Source organism: Micropterus salmoides, unplaced genomic scaffold, assembly GCF_014851395.1.
Source record: "Micropterus salmoides isolate LMB-PRFRI ecotype aquatic unplaced genomic scaffold, ASM1485139v1 Ms_hic_scaffold_7, whole genome shotgun sequence".
Taxonomy (NCBI): Eukaryota; Metazoa; Chordata; class Actinopteri; order Centrarchiformes; family Centrarchidae; genus Micropterus; species Micropterus salmoides.
Window position 1 is genome coordinate 37276772 of NW_024044459.1, and position 23946 is coordinate 37300717.

Below are 23946 nucleotides of genomic sequence, written 5' to 3' on the forward strand. Positions count from 1 at the left end.
ATTAGATTGGTTAATAAAAGGTTGATTGTGGCTAATTTAATATGGCAATGGGCAGTGTTAGCTGCTGTAAGCAATGTTACATAATATTTAGAAATGATGGAATCATTCTCCTAAACTGCCAAACTGTTTCAGAAATAAATCTACAATCACATTTGTCAGCAGCGTAGTCTCTGCCACTCCACATAATCAACAACCAATGTGGGCATTGATACGTTGCGCATGCTAAACAAGAGCTCTTCCATTTGAGCCAAAACTGTTTACTGTCGAAAGCCACCGTGAGCTGAGGTACAATCTCTTAACATTCATCCTAGATGTTTGGAAAATCAACTGATATTTCTGCTGTTCTGCAGCCGTCCTCTGTCCTTACCTTTATGCTGCTCTATTCTGCAGTCTTCCAGCAAGGGGGGTGACGACTCCATGTCAGTGTGAACATCTGAATCCTCCTGGGTCTGCAGGCAGGGGGAGGAGAAGGAGGAGGAGCAGGAGGTTTGAGGTTCGGGAGTGGAGGTGATACCGTTCCTGATGTGTCGAGCCTTGCACATGTCCGGACTCTCAGCCACAGAGTCCACAGTGTCGACTCCCTGATGAGACAGACTACTTTAAACACTTTGACATGAGTCTAATTAAGGTGTTTGACCTTTTCATTTGTGGTTGTTTGATAATCAAAACCCATTCAGACTGAAAATCCCTTATATGAAAAGATAAATATCAAATATAAATATCCAATACATTAGTCTCTGACTTTTTCAGTCAGATCTCGATATCTGTATCGGCCTCAAAAGTGTTGGACCAATACAACTATCTGAAGTGTGTTTGTTATTGTTGTGTTCGAATCCATCTCTCATTTACTTTAGTCTGCCATGTTTACATGTCAACAATATAGCTGGCTCCGTTTGGAACAATTCAGTTTTCTGGGTCCACCATGAAGACACAACAGAAGTTGTCACAGTTAAAACTCTACCGGCTTTCATGAGTTTTCTCGCTCCAAGTCTGTTTTGTTCTGTTTCATGTCGCTGAAATATGCAAATTCAAAAAAACAACATCAAATGTTTCGATGATCACAAGTGTACTAAGTACTAAATAGTCTTGCTACTTTCTATAATTTCCATGTATTCTGTATTCCACACAACCGGATTCCTCCATAAGTTGTTGTAGCAAAGTGGTTAAAGCGATGGACTAGAAATCCATTGGGGTCTCCACGCGCACGTTTGAATCCTGCTGACAACAAGCTCTTCTTTACACACGTCATTAATTTCTCTGACATTTAAAGTGTTTGGTAGACATTTCCACACGTGATTATCCCGTGAGGATGAAAATAGTTCAGTTTGTGGTCCGACATGCGGTACTGATGAGGTGACATCAGCTTTAAACGCAGACAACATGTATTTGCTGATGCAGCAACAAATTCAGTGACCATTATGAAGAGACGCCGCTGACGTTCCCTGTTTCCACGGCTTCCATGACTTTTCTTGCACCAACTCTGTTTTGTTACGATCTGTCACTGAAATATGCCATTTCACTAAAACATCAAATGTTTCATTGATCACAAGTGGACTAAGTAGCAAATGGTTACACTACTTTCTATAATTTCCTTTTTCCTGTATTCCACAGAGCTTGAGCGTAACTCAAATCATATTAAGTTCCTCTGGCAGGTGTCAGAAATACTTGGGAAATTTGTTTCCTTGAACTGTTTGTTGTTACCTGTGCACTGCAGAGCGCCAGAGGGCTGAGTTTGGCATCTATCTTGTAGAAAGACAACTCCTGCTCCAGCTCATACAGTCTGTGAAAGGCTCTGGTCAGCTCAGCCGTTGTCTTCTCCAGCTGAAGACACATACATAAAGGCCTTTAATGTGAAATAGCCAGAGGAAGTCTGGAGTTTTTATTACAGTTTTTTCTGAATTGCTAGACGTCCACATGTTGGGGGCAGAGGAAGAATGTTCACTCCAGAGCAAGAGACCCATATAGTGAACATGGTGATTGCCAATAATGCAATAAGACTGCGTGAAATACAGCAGCGCATAATTGATAATGACACCATCTTTCAAAATATACACAGTGTAAGCATTTCTGCACTAAGTCATGTACTTGCGCGCCACAGAATAAGAATGAAGCAAATTTAAAGAGTTCCTTTCGAGAGAAACACAGAACGTGTAAAGCAACTGCGATATGACTATGTGCAGGTAAGCTATAGTGTCATTGGTTCTGAATTTGGAAGTGCATACTGTAGTGCTGTGCACGGGCCTGATGTGCTGCATTTGTTTTGTCTTGTCCAGAGAGTGATGGAACTAGAAGCAGATGCCATGGGACATGAGCTACTTTTTGTAGATGAGGCCGGTTTTAACCTCAGTAAAACCAGGAGACGTGACAGGAACATTATTGGACACCGTGCCATCATCAATGTCCCAGGACAACGTGGTGGTAACAAATGGTGTTGTTCACCATCATGCAACCATAGGCCCATACAACACTGCACACATTATTGCATTCCTGGACACCTTACATGACATGCTCACTGTTCAGAGACCAGACCAGACCCGATATGTCATCATATGGGACAATGTTAGTTTCCATAGGGCTGCAACTGGTTTACAGACCACCCATTCTTCATGGCACTCAACCTCCCTCCATACTCTCTATTCTTAAATCCCATCGAGGAGTTCTTCTCTGCCTGGCGCTGGAAAGTGTACAACCGTCATCCTCATCAACAGGTAGCCCTTTTACAGGCAATGGAGGAGGCATGTGGAGATATTGACCAGGCATCATGTCAGGCCTGGATACGGCATTCAAGAAGATATTTTCCCTGGTGCCTTGGACTGGAGGATATCGCATGCGATGTGGACGAAATTTTGTGTGCCGGACCCAGAAAGACGACATGATGTAGGCTGATTGTTTTTTGTGTTTACTGTTTGATACGAAAACACCATTTTTACAAAGGTGTGAAGAGTTAATCTAGCTGTGTTCGCTTTTGCAAGAGAACTACAATGTTTTGATAATTGGGTAAAAAGTTTTCTTATTTGTGTGTAGAGTTTTGCAAAAATAGCCAATAGTTACAAAAAATGTGCTTAAGAAATCAGAAAAAACTGTAACAGCAGAAACGTTACAAAAAACACAGCAAACACTGAAGCTAAACAACAGTAGAAATGCAGAAATGTTATATCTGTTTCTAATAAAGGTAATTTTGAATATCTGAGAACATTATTCACTTTAACAGTGAGCATGTTATCAGAATAGGTGAAGGTAATGCAGATATGCTGAACAATACAGGTCAAAACACACTAAAGATGGCGGACGTTCACACACACACACACGCACACACACTTGTCTCAGAGTGAAGCTACCTGGGATCACACAGCCGGGGTCTGAGGGTCTGAGCGAGCTAGGGATGATGGGAGATTGAATGTTAATGTGATGTCAGAGTACCTGATAGACCACGGCCAGCAGAGAGATGGGAAGGCGGGGCTAGATGTACAGAGACAGAAGAAGAAGAAGCCACACGGAAAGCAGGAGTTACAGCTTTTAGTACTGTGATAACACACGGAGTCTCACTTTGGACACGAAACTGGAAGAGAAGCTGCTTCTTTAACACCCTGAACTTCCATTCTACAACTACACATCCTGGTTTTCTACGGTTTGATTTGATATTCTCCACATATTCAAATGTACCAAAATAGTTCAAATAAAATTAAGCGATTTAGATTTTTCCCAAAATGTTTGTTCTGGCACTAGGTAGAAGTATTTGAAACAGCATTTTAGACCTTCATGTAGGGAGATAAAATTTACAGAAAATATAACTGAACTGTTAAATATTTACTAATATATATTTAATAATATATAATCCATAATATGAAGGAGCCAGTGTTTATTTACAGATTGTTCACAGTCTTACAGTTTTAGAGACTGTAAGTCAGGATATCTGTCAGATAGCTGCACAGATTTCTGTTTTTAAATCTGCCTCTCACAAGAACAACTACTTTACAGAAGAGACAAACTGTAGGACTGATTTAAGGTTTAAAGTTAAAGTTCCCCGTCCCTGTGGCTCACACTAGGGTTGGATGATAAAACAACTTGGATAACTGTAAATTTGCTGTCCCCTCAAAATAACACATCACACAGCCATTAATGTCTAAACCGCTGGCAACAAAAGTGAGTACACCCCTAAGTTTAAATTGGGCCCAATTAGCCATTTTCCCTCCCCCGTGTCATGTGACTCGTTACAAGGTCTCAGGTGTGAACGGAGAGCAGGTGTGTTAAATTTGGTGTTTTCCCTCTCACACTCCCTCATGCTGGTCACTGGAAGGTCAACATGGCACCTCATGGCAAAGAACTCTCTGAGGGTCTGAAAAAAATAATTGTTGCTCTACTTAAAGATGGCCGAGGCTATAAGAAGACTGCCAAGACCCTGAAACTGAGCTGCAGCACGGTGGCCAAGACCATACAGCGGTTCAGCAGCACAGATTCCATTCAGAAGAGGCCTCGCCATGGTCGACCAAAGAAGGTGAGTGCACGTGCTCAGCGTCATATCCAGAGGTTGTATTTGGGAAATAAACACATGAGTGCTGCCTGCTTTGCTGCAGAGGTTGAAGGGATGGAGGGTCAGTCTGTCAGTGCTCAGACCATACGCCGCACACTAGGGCTGCAGCTAACGATGATTTCAGTACACAAAGCTTCTACAGATTATTTCATCGATGCATCGTTTAAGAAGTACAAGGACCTTTTCACTCAGTGGTGTACTCACTTTTGCTCCCAGCGGTTTAGACATTAATGGCCGTGTGATGTGTCATTTTGAGGGGACAGCAAATTTACACTGTTGCACAAGCTGTACACTCACTACTTTACATTGTAGCAAAGCGTCATTTCTTCAGTGTTGTCACATGAAGAGACAATCAAATATTTACAAAAATGTGACGGGTGAACTCACTTTTGTGAGATACTGTATAGAGCCCGACCGAGAAATCGGCATGATGATAGTATCAGCCGATCTGAGATGATTGCAGATAAATCGTTATCTGTATAACAGATGATAACTGACAATTTAGAGATGGAAGACGGATCCTTCAATCATGTAACGAGTGTTGTTGTTGCATACTTTATCCACCAGAGCAAGAATTCAGTACTTTTGTTACTTTTGTTGTCTGTACGTTTGTTTTTAAACTGCATTATGTCATATCATCTTGGTGAGGTGTCATAACTACTACTACTTTTTTTTGCATATCCCTGTAATTATAAATAACTGTAATGTAAATAACATCCATATTTTCTATATATTTTTTATTCTTTTACATTTTATATATTATTATCAATTTTTTATATTTATTATTCTTGACCTGCAGTACTTGTTTTATCCTTCTAATAATTTCAACCAACTATGTTTATTCTTATGCATCAAAATACCAAACAAAATGCCTTGTATGTGTAAACTTACTTGGCAATAAAGCTGATTCTGGCCTTGTCCACAGGGACACGGGTATTTTTATAACCGGAATTTTTCCTCCTTTTTAAAAAAAACTCTCACAAAAATGCAAATACTTGCTATCCAGCACTGACAAGAGCATGCCAAAGCACCAGGCAGCGATATGACCCTTTGGGCTTTGAATTGCCTTGTTGTTGAAATGTGCAATACAAATAAGCTTGCCTTGCCTTAACCGTAAAGCCATGTTGGCAAATCAGAGCCTAATAAAATCGTAAACAAAGCAGGCAGTGGCGCCCAATCTGACATCAAACACAGCAGATAACGGTGAGCACTCTGACATCGCAAGGCAAAAACTTCGTGACTTCGTCATCGTCTACCCGACAACACTACAACCGGCGTTTTTTAAAATCCTTAACCTGGCAGGAGTTTTCAAAAATGTTTCGGTTTCAGTGACCTGAAACAGTGTAGAAAAAGTCACGCTTTCAAAAATACCCACGTTCGTGTAGACAGCCTAAAAATCTTGCCTAATTTAATACCTCACAACATCAGGCAAAGGGACTGCTAATGAAAACTGAGATACATTTACATTTAGTTGGAATGTTGATCAATGTGTTTTCTGATTCTGAATCTTTTACTCAGAGCTCAGTAGTCCGGATCAGCCCAAAGATTACGATCAACAGCGCCACCTGGAGTGTGTGGAGGCAGTCGGGAACATTCAGATATCTCTGAGGTGGAAATAACTTTTTCTTCTCAGTCTGGTAAATTTAAAGGTGATTGGTTGCTGCGAGTGTGAACAGTGTTTGTGACTCTACCTTCAGCAGAGAGGAAACGACTGAAGGAGAAGAAGAAGAAGACAGGACAGCTCTGTAGAACAGCTGCAGGAAGCGATGGAGAAGAAGAAGAGAGAGACAGGAGGCCTTAGGAGGTCAGAGGTCAAAAACCTTCTCTCTCAGGAGGTCAATCTGCAACACTGATCGATCAAAGCGTCGTTATAGATACAGAACATGTGTGTGTGTGTCGTACCAGCTGACTCTTGGTGTGCAGCTCCTGCTCCAGCTGTGTGTGTGTGTGTCTTTGTGTTTCTGTCTGAGCCGTCAGCGTTCGGTTTGTCTCCTCCTGCTGGTGGAGTCGAGTCACTGCGGCCACCTGCTCTCTCTGCAGCCGGCTCAGCTCTGATTGGCTGCCGTCCACCTCCCGCTGCAGACGCTCCAGCTCCTCTGATCACAACCACCAACAATTAAAACAAGAGTTTGTGTCTGTAAAACGAAAATACTGTTAGTTTGGAGATGTTCTCGTGTTTGTATGAAATGATGTACCGGTGTTGAAGCGTTGGTGGGCGTGTCCTCTCTCCTCCAGGGTGATTGGCAGGTTGTCCAGCCTGTCCAGAGTCCTGAGGTGATAGAGCAGGAAGAGGCGGGAGTGCGGCAGAGAGGAGGCGGGGTTTCCTGACACAGAAAGCTCCGACAGGCTACTCAGAGAACGCAGCCTGGACACCTCGTGCAACTGCAAGCAAGCACACACACACCGGTACAGAGATAACCCTGTTTCCTGATCACCAAATCGATCGTTAAAGTTATTTATCAAGCAAAATTACCAACCACTTCCTGTTATTTGTCTCTTTTCCATCACAGTAAACCGAATCTCTCTAAACATTTAGAGACTTGAGCTTATAAGTAGAGACGTATGGAAGAGCCTCCGCTAACATCAGAAGAAATAATAACAGTTTAATGAAATATAATATTGAGCAGTGGGGCTACATCCCACAGATGAGGCAACATTTATTGATCTGGATGACTGTTTAAACTGTCTACAGCGACACCCAGATGAGAAGCGACACAAATGGGAGGCGTGGCCTGCACTCACAGATGTGATGAGGTTGTGTTGCAGGTGGAGCGTGTGCAGTGAGTGCAGTTTCTTCCCCAGCCACGCGGGAACATGGTCGATCCTGTTGTAGGACAAGTTCAGATGCTGCAGCCTGGACATGAGCTCCAGTCCCTCAATCCTCCTGCAAACAAACACAGATGATGCACAAACACAGCAGCTAAATGGTTAACACAGAGGGCTTTTTCTGTAATATCACGGCTAACCATCAAAGACAATCCCCAGGTGCAGCTTGTTTTTATTTTTCTACTTTTTCAACAAATTTATTATGAAAAATCTTTTCACATAAAGCACAATTAAGCATGTGCAGGAGTGCGCGCGTTTGTCCACATCATCCTACGGACGTTTATTTTCATTTCCCCAGCATCTCCAGGCAGAGGAAATTCCTGCTGTTCTCATCCAGGGGAATCCGATCTCACGTTTTCAGATTTCTTTTTCAAGCAAGCCAGAGACTCTTTTGAATTTCCTTCAGAACTTTTCAAAGTAAAAGCTCTCAATTTAACAAGAATTGCTGCAAAAACAATCTTGCGCTTTAATTTTGTAGGCACAATCAATTAGGAGGGAGTGATTATGTGAGCAACTTTTGCTGTCATGACTGAGATCTGTTTCAGCACAAAGTAATCTGACCAGGTGTCAGATATTAGTGCTGGTGGGCCAGCTTTGGCCCGCGGGCCGCCTATTGCCGACCTCTGCCTTAGGGTACAAGTACCCCTGGTTGGGAATCTCTGCTGTAGTGTGCAGGCAGCGTTAGTTTACTTGCTTAGCTTTGCTCAGTTCCTGGCTGCTGTGGGACAATGACTATATTATTTGATCCCATAGACTCCCAACAGTGGAACAAAGACAGCCTAATATTGCAGTTTGACATAACTTCAGACCAAATGCAGAAATATTACCCCTGCTCTTTCTTCCTGTTTAAGGGTTAATAATGTTTCCTCAGCTGGTGGTTAGCACCACCTGTGAGCAGGTGTAGTCCTAAATGCACAGGTGGACTGTAAACTGTGTGTGAGGCTCACTGGATGCTGTTGTGGGCCAGCTGCAGCTCTCTCAGCTGCGTCAGAGCGTTCAGTCTCTCCATCCTCTGGATCACGTTGTGGTTCAGGTTTAAAACCTGCAGACGCTGACAGCCATGAAGGTTCTCTATGAACTGAAACACAAACAAAAAACTGATAAACCCCGACTCCCCCAGAAGGTGTAACAGCAGCAGTAATAGCGGAGTATCAGCGGAGCCTGTGGGAGCAGTAGCAGTAGTAACAGCTGTAGTACTTGCAGTATCAGTTTGTTCTGACCTTGATATGTTTGCTTCCAGTCGAGGACGACAGATTGAGGGACCGGATCAGAGCCAGAGACTCACAGCCAGTCAGCTTCAACAGCAGTTTCTCTGTAATATACCTGATACCTGAGAGGAGAGGACGAGTGCTGATTAACAAACGGTGTCATCATGTGAGGAACGTGGTGTTAAAGCTCCTCTACCTCCTCCTGCTCTGTTCTCCTGGGAGCCTGCACCTCCTCCGGCCTCCCTCTGCTCCTCCACCTCTGGACCAGACATCAGGACAGGCTGAGGACAGACAACAGGGAGAAGAGTGAAGGAAGACAGGTGTTGTGCTGCATTTTGTTACCTCACATAAACTCTAACCGGTCGTCTCTGAGATACCAAACTGTTCAATATTATTTAAATAAATAAAACACTGTTACGATTACAATGAAAAAACCCCGATAGTTTAAAAACCTATTAAATATTATTCAATCTGTTGCTTCAGCCTGAATGTGTGGACAAAAAATTGCAAAGCTGTCTTTGCCCTGTTTGTCTCAGTGGCTTGTGGCTTGGCTCATGTCTCTCTCTGTTGACAGTTTGACCCCCCAAAACATCAAGGAATCAGTTCACTGCAGAAGTCACTACACGCAAAATGGTGGAAGACGACGTCAGAATCTGTCCAGCTGATTTTCTACTTGTCTATTATAGACATTTTTTGTCCTGAGCTGATGGAGATATCAGTTGTTATGTGGATGATGTGGACAGCAACATGTGTATTTTATTCCCGTCTTAAACAGTCTCATCTTGACTGTGACGTTCTGTCAACACACAACAGAACAAACTCAAATACAGTAACGTGTAACTTTGTACTGTTTAAACTGATGTGTCGTAGAGAAAAAGTGCAGCTTCGTGCTTTTTCAATCATTGTGATCCAGACCTCAGCCATAGTTTCCATCAGAGAATACTTAGAGTACACTGTTATATGACAACACATTGACTGTCTGGTTTATAACCAGCGGCACTGTTGAGAGATAAACTAAGGGATTTGAGCAAGTTACAGGCTTTTGCAGGTCCACTGTGAGCTGCTGATTCAAGAAATCCTGTTTTTCAAATGTTAAGGATGATCTGACAAATGTACAAGACTGAGATGAAAAGTTTCTCTGTGAACTAAAATGGATAAAAACAGAAAACAGAAACTTGATTTTGGCATCTGACTTTGGACAAAAACACATCCTGAATTACAACCTGCTGAAATGAATAAACACCAGCAAGAGTTTTAGTTGTTGTGAAACATTAAGAGCTCAAAATAATGTATTTATTAATATGGTTATTTAGTTAATTAAGCCTTATTACTTACTTATATCTGAACAACGTGCGTCTGTGAACTCAAGACTGAGTTTCTTCTTCATCAGGTGACAGAAAACTGTGTAACACCACAAACTACAGTTAGCTGCACTTACTCGCTAATTAAGACTACCTAACGTTAGTTGGTAACTTAGTTAAGAAGAATAAACTAATAAGATATATTTCACGGGGTTAACCCACATAGTTAAAGCCGATAATAACCAGTAAAGCTCCGTACTGGGCAGACTGGAATAACGTTACGTGTCCTCGGTGTTGCTACAAAGCGCTTTGAACTCTGTTAGCTAGCAGCTCCTTCAGGTAACGTTACACCTGTCGGGACAAACCGACGGTTACCGGTAACTTTAGCTTTAAGCTAACTCAGCTAAACCCGGTTGGGTTGGTTAATCCTCGGTCTCCATGGGAACCAGCCGATACAAAGCGGGTTAAGTGACGTAACCATCTGTCACCGCCGAGCCTCGAGAGAAACACCTGCGTTTCACCTGTAAACACGGACACGTGTCTGTCTCTCAGCTGGAAACACAAACCGACAAACCAACAGGTGGCAGAGAAAATCTGAGGCTGAGCTCGAGCTGCAGGTGGATGCTGCCTTCAAGGTCTCCTCATAAACTCGTTTTCTTCCCCTTCACCGGTCAAAAGCGTATAATGTCATACGGATCACACGTCGACCAGATATTAACTTTCCCGTTTTCATGTCCCGGCATTGATTTATAACTGTTTCTGCAAAGTGTCGGTTCTTCGGATCGTTAACAGACGTGTTTAACTTGTGTATAACAGACAGATCTAATGTTTCCGACTGTACATAAAGGCAGCGCAAGTGTAGGTTTGACAGTTTAGATAGATAAATAGATAGATTCCCTAAAATCGAACATGTCCTATTTGAAATAATAATAACAACATCAACATCATGGCTGTGACAATATGTTTTTCTTTAGTAGTAGTTTAAGTAATAGATTTAACAAGCCCTCCTTCAGATACAATCATAGCATCGTGGGAGGTTTCGCATTTTGTAATAGTAAGTAGTAAGTACGCGACATTTATTTAATATAGCTCCTTTCACAGCGAGAGGCTCAATTAGGAGCTTTACAATAATAAAAAATAGCACAAACAGTGGAGCAATCAGATAGTTGCATAAGCATCAAACATTTAAACCATAAAGGCATCATTCAATATAAACAATATGTTTGTGTTTATTAAAAGGTGCATGAATAATCAAGATTACGGCATTTTGAATTTTAAAGAGCACATGAATATTCACATTTAAAGGTTTTTGGGGGAGACAAAGGCTTATTTTTAAATGCTTCGACTGCATGCGGTACAGCTAGTAGGCCTTGGTCTGAAGATCTTGGTGGCCTAGTGGTGGTATACGGGTGCATCAGGTCTGAGATGTACCCAGGTGCCTGACCATGCAGTGCTCTGTATGTTAAAGTGAGCACTTTGAATTGAATCCTGACTTTAACAGGGAGCCAATGCAATGAGGACAGAATGGGTGTTATGAGAGTTTGGACCTGGTTAGCAGCCTTGCAGCAGCTTTTTGGACCATAGAAAGTAGCCAGGCAGAAATGGCACTAAATAGTAGGAGGGACCAAGGTATTAACACATTTACAAATATATATTCATACAAACTACTATTCTACTAGATAAAACAAGGCTGAAAGCTATGTCTCTCTGATTGTATCTGTGCAACGAGTGGAGGATGTGCATTGTCATTCAGAAGAGATAAGTCTCCTCTCCTGCCCAGAAGGGAGTCATGTTCATTTAATTGCAGTGGGCAGGAGTGACTCTCTTATTACTGTGAGGCTGAAGGGACCAGTAGTTAGTGTAGAGGATGCGTTGTCCATCATTCTGAGCAGTTTGTGCTGCATCCTTCCATCCTGCAGAGGTTGCAGGGCAGCACAGAGCCTCTTGTTCAGCTTCTTAGTGTCACTGGCTCTGATGCTGCTGCCCCAGCAGATGGCTGCACGGGAAAATTGCACTTGCAAAACCAGACTGGTAAACACACATTGAAGAACCTAACCTTATTTTGTAGTGGTGGCCTAAAAGGTTAGAGAAGCAAGCTTTCAACCGGGAGGTCGAAATCTAGTCGTGAAAAAGTGAACATGCACTGCTTGCCCTCCCTCTTTCACCACCACTGGTGCCCTGGAACAAGGCCCTTAATTCCAACCACTCCAATGGAGCTGCTTAGTGGCCAGCAGATCAGACTGTGGTTGTGCTGCTGTGCAAGGAGCAAGCACCTATCTCGTGGGCTCGCCCTCCCCTTCCCCTCCAAGCCTTGCCATTGCATCGGACATTCCAGGCCTATGTAAAAAAGAAACGTAAAGCGACCCGGCTCAGACCTTTACTGTAAAAAGAAGAGGTGGCCGTCTTAAGGACTCCCTGCTAAAAGCAAGAGAGCTCCCTTCTGCACCTGTGGAACATGAACATGGAGTCATGGAGTTCCAGGAGCCACAAAATCGGGAGGGTGAGTAGGAGATTTACGCCTGCGCCACAGTGTCACAACTGGCGTGGCACTGTCCTCCTGAGTCCAACGGATGGGCTGGTTCTTTGGCCCATCCCTATTTCAACAGGGTCTTCTGCCACCAGCCCCATGTCTTCCCTGGTCCTCTTATGAGCATAGTCAACTATAAACATCACCTGCCCGGTCCTCCTATGAGCAGAGTCAAATACAATAATCACCTGCCTGGTCCTCGACTGAATAGAGAAAAAACGTATTGGAGTGGCCAACGCAGAACGTTACTGGTGTTACAACATATTATCTTCAATAAAATAACATCAAATGTTTCAATGATCACAATTATTCGGCATTCCACACAGCGGGAGAACAACGAGGTCTTCTTTACACACCTCATTCATTTCTCTGACAATTAATGTGCCCTCCCCCTCCCTTCCAAGCCTTGCCATTGCAGCGGACATTCAAAGCCTCTTTAAGACACCCCGTAAAGGGACCTGGCTTTGGCTTTAACTGTAAAAGTCTGTTTTGTTACATTCTATGTCACATGACATTTCAATAAAACATCAAATGTTTCATTGATTACAAGTGTACTAAGGAGTATGGTTACACTACTTTCTATAATTTCCCTGTTTTTGTATTCCACAGAGCTTGAGTGAAGGAAAAGGAATTCAATACTTTGCAGGCATATGTAACAATCCTGGGAGGTGACCGGGAAATTCTCCAGGAAAAGACACAAGACACAACTGTGAAGAACCACCCACTGGTTGTCTTCAGGCAGTTCTCGGTTGAGCTGGTGCAAAAAGCCCCACTGTGGTCTTGGACTCCGCATCATGTCCGCTGATCAGAAACACAAGCAGACCCAAGGACTCCTGGAGAATGCGGGCGTCGATCCCGCTACCTCGCGCATGCTAAGCGAGCGCTCTACCATTTGAGCAAATTCCCCTGTGCGGGAGCAGGCACCTCACTCGTCCCGTCTGCCTCCCCTCCATGCCACGCCGTTCCAAAACTAGACAAAACCAACTGTAAGTGGCCTGAATTCGACTTTCACTGCAAGAAGGAGCCGGCAGCAGATGAGGTGGCCGAGTGGTTAAGGCGATGGACTGCTAATCCATTGTGCTCTGCACGCGGGGGTTCGAATCCCATCCTCGTCGCAGGATAGTTTCCTTTAGTCTGCCATGTCACAAATATACCTGGCTCCTTTGGAAAAAATGAGGTCAGTTTGTCCAAGGAAACGTTCTCGTCGGTACACCGCCGCTTGCACTGAGCTCAAGTCTTCACACATTCCGTTGAACAAAACACCTGTACTGCAGATAGATTCCGCTATCTCTCGCAACTTAAGGTTGCCACTTTCCACCTGTGCATAGCATATGGCCACGTAAATTGCCTGTTCCTCTGATCACAAACAGAAGAACCCCAAATTCTCCTGAAGAAAGCGGGCTACCTCAAGCATGCTGAGCGAGCGCTCTGCTATTTGAGCTAATTATCCTGTGCAAGGAGCAAGCACCTATCTCGTGGGCTCGCCCTCCCCTTCCCCTCCAAGCCTTGCCATTGCATCGGACATTCCAGGCCTATGTAAAAAAGAAACGTAAAGCGACCCGGCTCAGACCTTTACTGTAAAAAGAAGAGGTGGCCGTCTTAAGGACTCCCTGCTAAAAGCAAGAGAGCTCCCTTCTGCACCTGTGGAACATGAACATGGAGTCATGGAGTTCCAGGAGCCACAAAATCGGGAGGGTGAGTAGGAGATTTACGCCTGCGCCACAGTGTCACAACTGGCGTGGCACTGTCCTCCTGAGTCCAACGGATGGGCTGGTTCTTTGGCCCATCCCTATTTCAACAGGGTCTTCTGCCACCAGCCCCATGTCTTCCCTGGTCCTCTTATGAGCATAGTCAACTATAAACATCACCTGCCCGGTCCTCCTATGAGCAGAGTCAAATACAATAATCACCTGCCTGGTCCTCGACTGAATAGAGAAAAAACGTATTGGAGTGGCCAACGCAGAACGTTACTGGTGTTACAACATATTATCTTCAATAAAATAACATCAAATGTTTCAATGATCACAATTATTCGGCATTCCACACAGCGGGAGAACAACGAGGTCTTCTTTACACACCTCATTCATTTCTCTGACAATTAATGTGCCCTCCCCCTCCCTTCCAAGCCTTGCCATTGCAGCGGACATTCAAAGCCTCTTTAAGACACCCCGTAAAGGGACCTGGCTTTGGCTTTAACTGTAAAAGTCTGTTTTGTTACATTCTATGTCACATGACATTTCAATAAAACATCAAATGTTTCATTGATTACAAGTGTACTAAGGAGTATGGTTACACTACTTTCTATAATTTCCCTGTTTTTGTATTCCACAGAGCTTGAGTGAAGGAAAAGGAATTCAATACTTTGCAGGCATATGTAACAATCCTGGGAGGTGACCGGGAAATTCTCCAGGAAAAGACACAAGACACAACTGTGAAGAACCACCCACTGGTTGTCTTCAGGCAGTTCTCGGTTGAGCTGGTGCAAAAAGCCCCACTGTGGTCTTGGACTCCGCATCATGTCCGCTGATCAGAAACACAAGCAGACCCAAGGACTCCTGGAGAATGCGGGCGTCGATCCCGCTACCTCTCGCATGCTAAGCGAGCGCTCTACCATTTGAGCTAATTCCCCTGTGCGGGGAGCAGGCACCTCACTCGTCCCGTCTGCCTCCCCTCCATGCCACGCCGTTCCAAAACTAGACAAAACCAACTGTAAGTGGCCTGAATTCGACTTTCACTGCAAAAAGGAGCCGGCAGCAGACGAGGTGGCCGAGTGGTTAAGGCGATGGACTGCTAATCCATTGTGCTCTGCACGCGTGGGTTCGAATCCCATCCTCGTCGCAGGATAGTTTCCTTTAGTCTGCCATGTCACAAATATACCTGGCTCCTTTGGAAAAAAGGAGGTCAGTTTGTCCAAGGAAACGTTCTCGTCGGTACACCGCCGCTTGCACTGAGCTCAAGTCTTCACACATTCCGTTGAACAAAACACCTGTACTGCAGATAGATTCCGCTATCTCTCGCAACTTAAGGTTTCCACTTTCCGCCTGTGCATAGCATATGTACTGCAGATAAATTCCACTATCTCTCGCAAGCTAAGGTTGCCACTTTCCACCTGTGCATAGCATATGGCCACGTAAATTGCCTGTTCCTCTGATCACAAACAGAAGAACCCCAAATTCTCCTGAAGAAAGCGGGCTACCTCAAGCATGCTGAGCGAGCGCTCTGCTATTTGAGCTAATTATCCTGTGCAAGGAGCAAGCACCTATCTCGTGGGCTCGCCCTCCCCTTCCCCTCCAAGCCTTGCCATTGCATCGGACATTCCAGGCCTATGTAAAAAAGAAACGTAAAGCGACCCGGCTCGGACCTTTACTGTAAAAAGAAGAGGTGGCCGTCTTAAGGACTCCCTGCTAAAAGCAAGAGAGCTCCCTTCTGCACCTGTGGAACATGAACATGGAGTCATGGAGTTCCAGGAGCCACAAAATCGGGAGGGTGAGTAGGAGATTTACGCCTGCGCCACAGTGTCACAACTGGCGTGGCACTGTCCTCCTGAGTCCAACGGATGGGCTGGTTCTTTGGCCCATCCCTATTTCAACAGGGTCTTCTGCCACCAGCCCCATGTCTTCCCTGGTCCTCTTATGAGCATAGTCAACTATAAACATCACCTGCCTGGTCCTCCTATGAGCAGAGTCAAATACAATAATCACCTGCCTGGTCCTCGACTGAATAGAGAAAAAACGTATTGGAGTGGCCAACGCAGAACGTTACTGGTGTTACAACATATTATCTTCAATAAAATAACATCAAATGTTTCAATGATCACAATTATTCGGCATTCCACACAGCGGGAGAACAACGAGGTCTTCTTTACACACCTCATTCATTTCTCTGACAATTAATGTGCCCTCCCCCTCCCTTCCAAGCCTTGCCATTGCAGCGGACATTCAAAGCCTCTTTAAGACACCCCGTAAAGGGACCTGGCTTTGGCTTTAACTGTAAAAGTCTGTTTTGTTACATTCTATGTCACATGACATTTCAATAAAACATCAAATGTTTCATTGATTACAAGTGTACTAAGGAGTATGGTTACACTACTTTCTATAATTTCCCTGTTTTCTGTATTCCACAGAGCTTGAGTGAAGGAAAAGGAATTCAATACTTTGCAGGCATATGTAACAATCCTGGGAGGTGACCGGGAAATTCTCCAGGAAAAGACACAAGACACAACTGTGAAGAACCACCCACTGGTTGTCTTCAGGCAGTTCTCGGTTGAGCTGGTGCAAAAAGCCCCACTGTGGTCTTGGACTCCGCATCATGTCCGCTGATCAGAAACACAAGCAGACCCAAGGACTCCTGGAGAATGCGGGCGTCGATCCCGCTACCTCTCGCATGCTAAGCGAGCGCTCTACCATTTGAGCTAATTCCCCTGTGCGGGGAGCAGGCACCTCACTCGTCCCGTCTGCCTCCCCTCCATGCCACGCCGTTCCAAAACTAGACAAAACCAACTGTAAGTGGCAAGCAGGCAGCAGACGAGGTGGCCGAGTGGTTAAGGCGATGGACTGCTAATCCATTGTGCTCTGCACGCGTGGGTTCGAATCCCATCCTCGTCGCAGGATAGTTTCCTTTAGTCTGCCATGTCACAAATATACCTGGCTCCTTTGGAAAAAAGGAGGTCAGTTTGTCCAAGGAAACGTTCTCGTCGGTACACCGCCGCTTGCACTGAGCTCAAGTCTTCACACATTCCGTTGAACAAAACACCTGTACTGCAGATAGATTCCGCTATCTCTCGCAACTTAAGGTTTCCACTTTCCGCCTGTGCATAGCATATGTACTGCAGATAAATTCCACTATCTCTCGCAAGCTAAGGTTGCCACTTTCCACCTGTGCATAGCATATGGCCACGTAAATTGCCTGTTCCTCTGATCACAAACAGAAGAACCCCAAATTCTCCTGAAGAAAGCGGGCTACCTCAAGCATGCTGAGCGAGCGCTCTGCTATTTGAGCTAATTATCCTGTGCAAGGAGCAAGCACCTATCTCGTGGGCTCGCCCTCCCCTTCCCCTCCAAGCCTTGCCATTGCATCGGACATTCCAGGCCTATGTAAAAAAGAAACGTAAAACGACCCGGCTCGGACCTTTACTGTAAAAAGAAGAGGTGGCCGTCTTAAGGACTCCCTGCTAAAAGCAAGAGAGCTCCCTTCTGCACCTGTGGAACATGAACATGGAGTCATGGAGTTCCAGGAGCCACAAAATCGGGAGGGTGAGTAGGAGATTTACGCCTGCGCCACAGTGTCACAACTGGCGTGGCACTGTCCTCCTGAGTCCAACGGATGGGCTGGTTCTTTGGCCCATCCCTATTTCAACAGGGTCTTCTGCCACCAGCCCCATGTCTTCCCTGGTCCTCTTATGAGCATAGTCAACTATAAACATCACCTGCCTGGTCCTCCTATGAGCAGAGTCAAATACAATAATCACCTGCCTGGTCCTCGACTGAATAGAGAAAAAACGTATTGGAGTGGCCAACGCAGAACGTTACTGGTGTTACAACATATTATCTTCAATAAAATAACATCAAATGTTTCAATGATCACAATTATTCGGCATTCCACACAGCGGGAGAACAACGAGGTCTTCTTTACACACCTCATTCATTTCTCTGACAATTAATGTGCCCTCCCCCTCCCTTCCAAGCCTTGCCATTGCAGCGGACATTCAAAGCCTCTTTAAGACACCCCGTAAAGGGACCTGGCTTTGGCTTTAACTGTAAAAGTCTGTTTTGTTACATTCTATGTCACATGACATTTCAATAAAACATCAAATGTTTCATTGATTACAAGTGTACTAAGGAGTATGGTTACACTACTTTCTATAATTTCCCTGTTTTCTGTATTCCACAGAGCTTGAGTGAAGGAAAAGGAATTCAATACTTTGCAGGCATATGTAACAATCCTGGGAGGTGACCGGGAAATTCTCCAGGAAAAGACACAAGACACAACTGTGAAGAACCACCCACTGGTTGTCTTCAGGCAGTTCTCGGTTGAGCTGGTGCAAAAAGCCCCACTGTGGTCTTGGACTCCGCATCATGTCCGCTGATCAGAAACACAAGCAGACCCAAGGACTCCTGGAGAATGCGGGCGTCGATCCCGCTACCTCTCGCATGCTAAGCGAGCGCTCTACCATTTGAGCTAATTCCCCTGTGCAGGGAGCAGGCACCTCACTCGTCCCGTCTGCCTCCCCTCCATGCCACGCCGTTCCAAAACTAGACAAAACCAACTGTAAGTGGCCTGAATTCGACTTTCACTGCAAAAACGAGCGGCAGCAGACGAGGTGGCCGAGTGGTTAAGGCGATGGACTGCTAATCCATTGTGCTCTGCACGCGTGGGTTCGAATCCCATCCTCGTCGCAGGATAGTTTCCTTTAGTCTGCCATGTCACAAATATACCTGGCTCCTTTGGAAAAAAGGAGGTCAGTTTGTCCAAGGAAACGTTCTCGTCGGTACACCGCCGCTTGCACTGAGCTCAAGTCTTCACACATTCCGTTGAACTGCAGATAGATTCCGCTATCTCTCGCAACTTAAGGTTTCCACTTTCCGCCTGTGCATAGCATATGTACTGCAGATAAATTCCACTATCTCTCGCAAGCTAAGGTTGCCACTTTCCACCTGTGCATAGCATATGGCCACGTAAATTGCCTGTTCCTCTGATCACAAACAGAAGAACCCCAAATTCTCCTGAAGAAAGCGGGCTACCTCAAGCATGCTGAGCGAGCGCTCTGCTATTTGAGCTAATTATCCTGTGCAAGGAGCAAGCACCTATCTCGTGGGCTCGCCCTCCCCTTCCCCTCCAAGCCTTGCCATTGCATCGGACATTCCAGGCCTATGTAAAAAAGAAACGTAAAACGACCCGGCTCGGACCTTTACTGTAAAAAGAAGAGGTGGCCGTCTTAAGGACTCCCTGCTAAAAGCAAGAGAGCTCCCTTCTGCACCTGTGGAACATGAACATGGAGTCATGGAGTTCCAGGAGCCACAAAATCGGGAGGGTGAGTAGGAGATTTACGCCTGCGCCACAGTGTCACAACTGGCGTGGCACTGTCCTCCTGAGTCCAACGGATGGGCTGGTTCTTTGGCCCATCCCTATTTCAACAGGGTCTTCTGCCACCAGCCCCATGTCTTCCCTGGTCCTCTTATGAGCATAGTCAACTATAAACATCACCTGCCTGGTCCTCCTATGAGCAGAGTCAAATACAATAATCACCTGCCTGGTCCTCGACTGAATAGAGAAAAAACGTATTGGAGTGGCCAACGCAGAACGTTACTGGTGTTACAACATATTATCTTCAATAAAATAACATCAAATGTTTCAATGATCACAATTATTCGGCATTCCACACAGCGGGAGAACAACGAGGTCTTCTTTACACACCTCATTCATTTCTCTGACAATTAATGTGCCCTCCCCCTCCCTTCCAAGCCTTGCCATTGCAGCGGACATTCAAAGCCTCTTTAAGACACCCCGTAAAGGGACCTGGCTTTGGCTTTAACTGTAAAAGTCTGTTTTGTTACATTCTATGTCACATGACATTTCAATAAAACATCAAATGTTTCATTGATTACAAGTGTACTAAGGAGTATGGTTACACTACTTTCTATAATTTCCCTGTTTTCTGTATTCCACAGAGCTTGAGTGAAGGAAAAGGAATTCAATACTTTGCAGGCATATGTAACAATCCTGGGAGGTGACCGGGAAATTCTCCAGGAAAAGACACAAGACACAACTGTGAAGAACCACCCACTGGTTGTCTTCAGGCAGTTCTCGGTTGAGCTGGTGCAAAAAGCCCCACTGTGGTCTTGGACTCCGCATCATGTCCGCTGATCAGAAACACAAGCAGACCCAAGGACTCCTGGAGAATGCGGGCGTCGATCCCGCTACCTCTCGCATGCTAAGCGAGCGCTCTACCATTTGAGCTAATTCCCCTGTGCAGGGAGCAGGCACCTCACTCGTCCCGTCTGCCTCCCCTCCATGCCACGCCGTTCCAAAACTAGACAAAACCAACTGTAAGTGGCCTGAATTCGACTTTCACTGCAAAAACTAGCAGGCAGCAGACGAGGTGGCCGAGTGGTTAAGGCGATGGACTGCTAATCCATTGTGCTCTGCACGCGTGGGTTCGAATCCCATCCTCGTCGCAGGATAGTTTCCTTTAGTCTGCCATGTCACAAATATACCTGGCTCCTTTGGAAAAAAGGAGGTCAGTTTGTCCAAGGAAACGTTCTCGTCGGTACACCGCCGCTTGCACTGAGCTCAAGTCTTCACACATTCCGTTGAACAAAACACCTGTACTGCAGATAGATTCCGCTATCTCTCGCAACTTAAGGTTTCCACTTTCCGCCTGTGCATAGCATATGTACTGCAGATAAATTCCACTATCTCTCGCAAGCTAAGGTTGCCACTTTCCACCTGTGCATAGCATATGGCCACGTAAATTGCCTGTTCCTCTGATCACAAACAGAAGAACCCCAAATTCTCCTGAAGAAAGCGGGCTACCTCAAGCATGCTGAGCGAGCGCTCTGCTATTTGAGCTAATTATCCTGTGCAAGGAGCAAGCACCTATCTCGTGGGCTCGCCCTCCCCTTCCCCTCCAAGCCTTGCCATTGCATCGGACATTCCAGGCCTATGTAAAAAAGAAACGTAAAACGACCCGGCTCGGACCTTTACTGTAAAAAGAAGAGGTGGCCGTCTTAAGGACTCCCTGCTAAAAGCAAGAGAGCTCCCTTCTGCACCTGTGGAACATGAACATGGAGTCATGGAGTTCCAGGAGCCACAAAATCGGGAGGGTGAGTAGGAGATTTACGCCTGCGCCACAGTGTCACAACTGGCGTGGCACTGTCCTCCTGAGTCCAACGGATGGGCTGGTTCTTTGGCCCATCCCTATTTCAACAGGGTCTTCTGCCACCAGCCCCATGTCTTCCCTGGTCCTCTTATGAGCATAGTCAACTATAAACATCACCTGCCTGGTCCTCCTATGAGCAGAGTCAAATACAATAATCACCTGCCTGGTCCTCGACTGAATAGAGAAAAAACGTATTGGAGTGGCCAACGCAGAACGTTACTGGTGTTACAACATATTATCTTCAATAAAATAACATCAAATGTTTCAATGATCACAATTATTCGGCATTCCACACAGCGGGAGAACAACGAGGTCTTCTTTACACACCTCATTCATTTCTCTGACAATTAATGTGCCCTCCCCCTCCCTTCCAAGCCTTGCCATTGCAGCGGACATTCAAAGCCTCTTTAAGACACCCCGTAAAGGGACCTGGCTTTGGCTTTAACTGTAAAAGTCTGTTTTGTTACATTCTATGTCACATGACATTTCAATAAAACATCAAATGTTTCATTGATTACAAGTGTACTAAGGAGTATGGTTACACTACTTTCTATAATTTCCCTGTTTTCTGTATTCCACAGAGCTTGAGTGAAGGAAAAGGAATTCAATACTTTGCAGGCATATGTAACAATCCTGGGAGGTGACCGGGAAATTCTCCAGGAAAAGACACAAGACACAACTGTGAAGAACCACCCACTGGTTGTCTTCAGGCAGTTCTCGGTTGAGCTGGTGCAAAAAGCCCCACTGTGGTCTTGGACTCCGCATCATGTCCGCTGATCAGAAACACAAGCAGACCCAAGGACTCCTGGAGAATGCGGGCGTCGATCCCGCTACCTCTCGCATGCTAAGCGAGCGCTCTACCATTTGAGCTAATTCCCCTGTGCAGGGAGCAGGCACCTCACTCGTCCCGTCTGCCTCCCCTCCATGCCACGCCGTTCCAAAACTAGACAAAACCAACTGTAAGTGGCCTGAATTCGACTTTCACTGCAAAAACTAGCAGGCAGCAGACGAGGTGGCCGAGTGGTTAAGGCGATGGACTGCTAATCCATTGTGCTCTGCACGCGTGGGTTCGAATCCCATCCTCGTCGCAGGATAGTTTCCTTTAGTCTGCCATGTCACAAATATACCTGGCTCCTTTGGAAAAAAGGAGGTCAGTTTGTCCAAGGAAACGTTCTCGTCGGTACACCGCCGCTTGCACTGAGCTCAAGTCTTCACACATTCCGTTGAACAAAACACCTGTACTGCAGATAGATTCCGCTATCTCTCGCAACTTAAGGTTTCCACTTTCCGCCTGTGCATAGCATATGTACTGCAGATAAATTCCACTATCTCTCGCAAGCTAAGGTTGCCACTTTCCACCTGTGCATAGCATATGGCCACGTAAATTGCCTGTTCCTCTGATCACAAACAGAAGAACCCCAAATTCTCCTGAAGAAAGCGGGCTACCTCAAGCATGCTGAGCGAGCGCTCTGCTATTTGAGCTAATTATCCTGTGCAAGGAGCAAGCACCTATCTCGTGGGCTCGCCCTCCCCTTCCCCTCCAAGCCTTGCCATTGCATCGGACATTCCAGGCCTATGTAAAAAAGAAACGTAAAACGACCCGGCTCGGACCTTTACTGTAAAAAGAAGAGGTGGCCGTCTTAAGGACTCCCTGCTAAAAGCAAGAGAGCTCCCTTCTGCACCTGTGGAACATGAACATGGAGTCATGGAGTTCCAGGAGCCACAAAATCGGGAGGGTGAGTAGGAGATTTACGCCTGCGCCACAGTGTCACAACTGGCGTGGCACTGTCCTCCTGAGTCCAACGGATGGGCTGGTTCTTTGGCCCATCCCTATTTCAACAGGGTCTTCTGCCACCAGCCCCATGTCTTCCCTGGTCCTCTTATGAGCATAGTCAACTATAAACATCACCTGCCTGGTCCTCCTATGAGCAGAGTCAAATACAATAATCACCTGCCTGGTCCTCGACTGAATAGAGAAAAAACGTATTGGAGTGGCCAACGCAGAACGTTACTGGTGTTACAACATATTATCTTCAATAAAATAACATCAAATGTTTCAATGATCACAATTATTCGGCATTCCACACAGCGGGAGAACAACGAGGTCTTCTTTACACACCTCATTCATTTCTCTGACAATTAATGTGCCCTCCCCCTCCCTTCCAAGCCTTGCCATTGCAGCGGACATTCAAAGCCTCTTTAAGACACCCCGTAAAGGGACCTGGCTTTGGCTTTAACTGTAAAAGTCTGTTTTGTTACATTCTATGTCACATGACATTTCAATAAAACATCAAATGTTTCATTGATTACAAGTGTACTAAGGAGTATGGTTACACTACTTTCTATAATTTCCCTGTTTTCTGTATTCCACAGAGCTTGAGTGAAGGAAAAGGAATTCAATACTTTGCAGGCATATGTAACAATCCTGGGAGGTGACCGGGAAATTCTCCAGGAAAAGACACAAGACACAACTGTGAAGAACCACCCACTGGTTGTCTTCAGGCAGTTCTCGGTTGAGCTGGTGCAAAAAGCCCCACTGTGGTCTTGGACTCCGCATCATGTCCGCTGATCAGAAACACAAGCAGACCCAAGGACTCCTGGAGAATGCGGGCGTCGATCCCGCTACCTCTCGCATGCTAAGCGAGCGCTCTACCATTTGAGCTAATTCCCCTGTG

The 23946-nt window shown here is 45.4% G+C and overlaps 2 protein-coding genes and 12 non-coding genes across 18 annotated transcripts in view; 6 read left to right on the forward strand and 8 right to left on the reverse strand.

Annotated features, from left to right (window-relative positions):
- Positions 1-10425, reverse strand: part of cntrl (centriolin) — a 91685-nt gene extending 81260 nt beyond the window's left edge. For 2 of the 5 annotated variants that reach the window (XM_038703234.1, XM_038703236.1), the window contains exons 1-9: positions 9901-10425; positions 8762-8846; positions 8578-8687; positions 8305-8435; positions 7274-7415; positions 6727-6913; positions 6434-6627; positions 1702-1821; positions 368-581 (exon numbers count right to left, since the gene is read on the reverse strand). In XM_038703234.1, coding sequence (XP_038559162.1) covers positions 368-581; positions 1702-1821; positions 6434-6627; positions 6727-6913; positions 7274-7415; positions 8305-8435; positions 8578-8687; positions 8762-8837 — 1174 coding nt within the window. In that variant the 5' untranslated portion in view covers positions 8838-8846; positions 9901-10425. Of the gene's footprint in view, positions 1-367; positions 582-1701; positions 1822-6433; positions 6628-6726; positions 6914-7273; positions 7416-8304; positions 8436-8577; positions 8688-8761; positions 8937-9900 lie in introns of those variants that run through there. The other 3 variants (XM_038703237.1, XM_038703238.1, XM_038703235.1) reach the window with 3 other exon arrangements.
- The window catches only part of LOC119891504 (scavenger receptor cysteine-rich type 1 protein M160-like), a 1270577-nt gene that overhangs the window by 526442 nt on the left and 720189 nt on the right, over positions 1-23946 (reverse strand). The window lies entirely within an intron of this gene.
- On the forward strand, positions 13427-13508 carry trnas-gcu. Its single transcript has one exon. It is a non-coding gene; the product is annotated as a tRNA-Ser (tRNA).
- trnaa-agc lies at positions 14950-15022 on the reverse strand. Its single transcript has one exon. It is a non-coding gene; the product is annotated as a tRNA-Ala (tRNA).
- Positions 15150-15231, forward strand: trnas-gcu. Its single transcript has one exon. It is a non-coding gene; the product is annotated as a tRNA-Ser (tRNA).
- trnaa-agc lies at positions 16742-16814 on the reverse strand. The gene has a single exon. It is a non-coding gene; the product is annotated as a tRNA-Ala (tRNA).
- On the forward strand, positions 16916-16997 carry trnas-gcu. Its single transcript has one exon. It is a non-coding gene; the product is annotated as a tRNA-Ser (tRNA).
- Positions 18508-18580, reverse strand: trnaa-agc. Its single transcript has one exon. It is a non-coding gene; the product is annotated as a tRNA-Ala (tRNA).
- On the forward strand, positions 18707-18788 carry trnas-gcu. The gene has a single exon. It is a non-coding gene; the product is annotated as a tRNA-Ser (tRNA).
- On the reverse strand, positions 20286-20358 carry trnaa-agc. The gene has a single exon. It is a non-coding gene; the product is annotated as a tRNA-Ala (tRNA).
- On the forward strand, positions 20486-20567 carry trnas-gcu. The gene has a single exon. It is a non-coding gene; the product is annotated as a tRNA-Ser (tRNA).
- trnaa-agc lies at positions 22078-22150 on the reverse strand. Its single transcript has one exon. It is a non-coding gene; the product is annotated as a tRNA-Ala (tRNA).
- trnas-gcu lies at positions 22278-22359 on the forward strand. The gene has a single exon. It is a non-coding gene; the product is annotated as a tRNA-Ser (tRNA).
- trnaa-agc lies at positions 23870-23942 on the reverse strand. The gene has a single exon. It is a non-coding gene; the product is annotated as a tRNA-Ala (tRNA).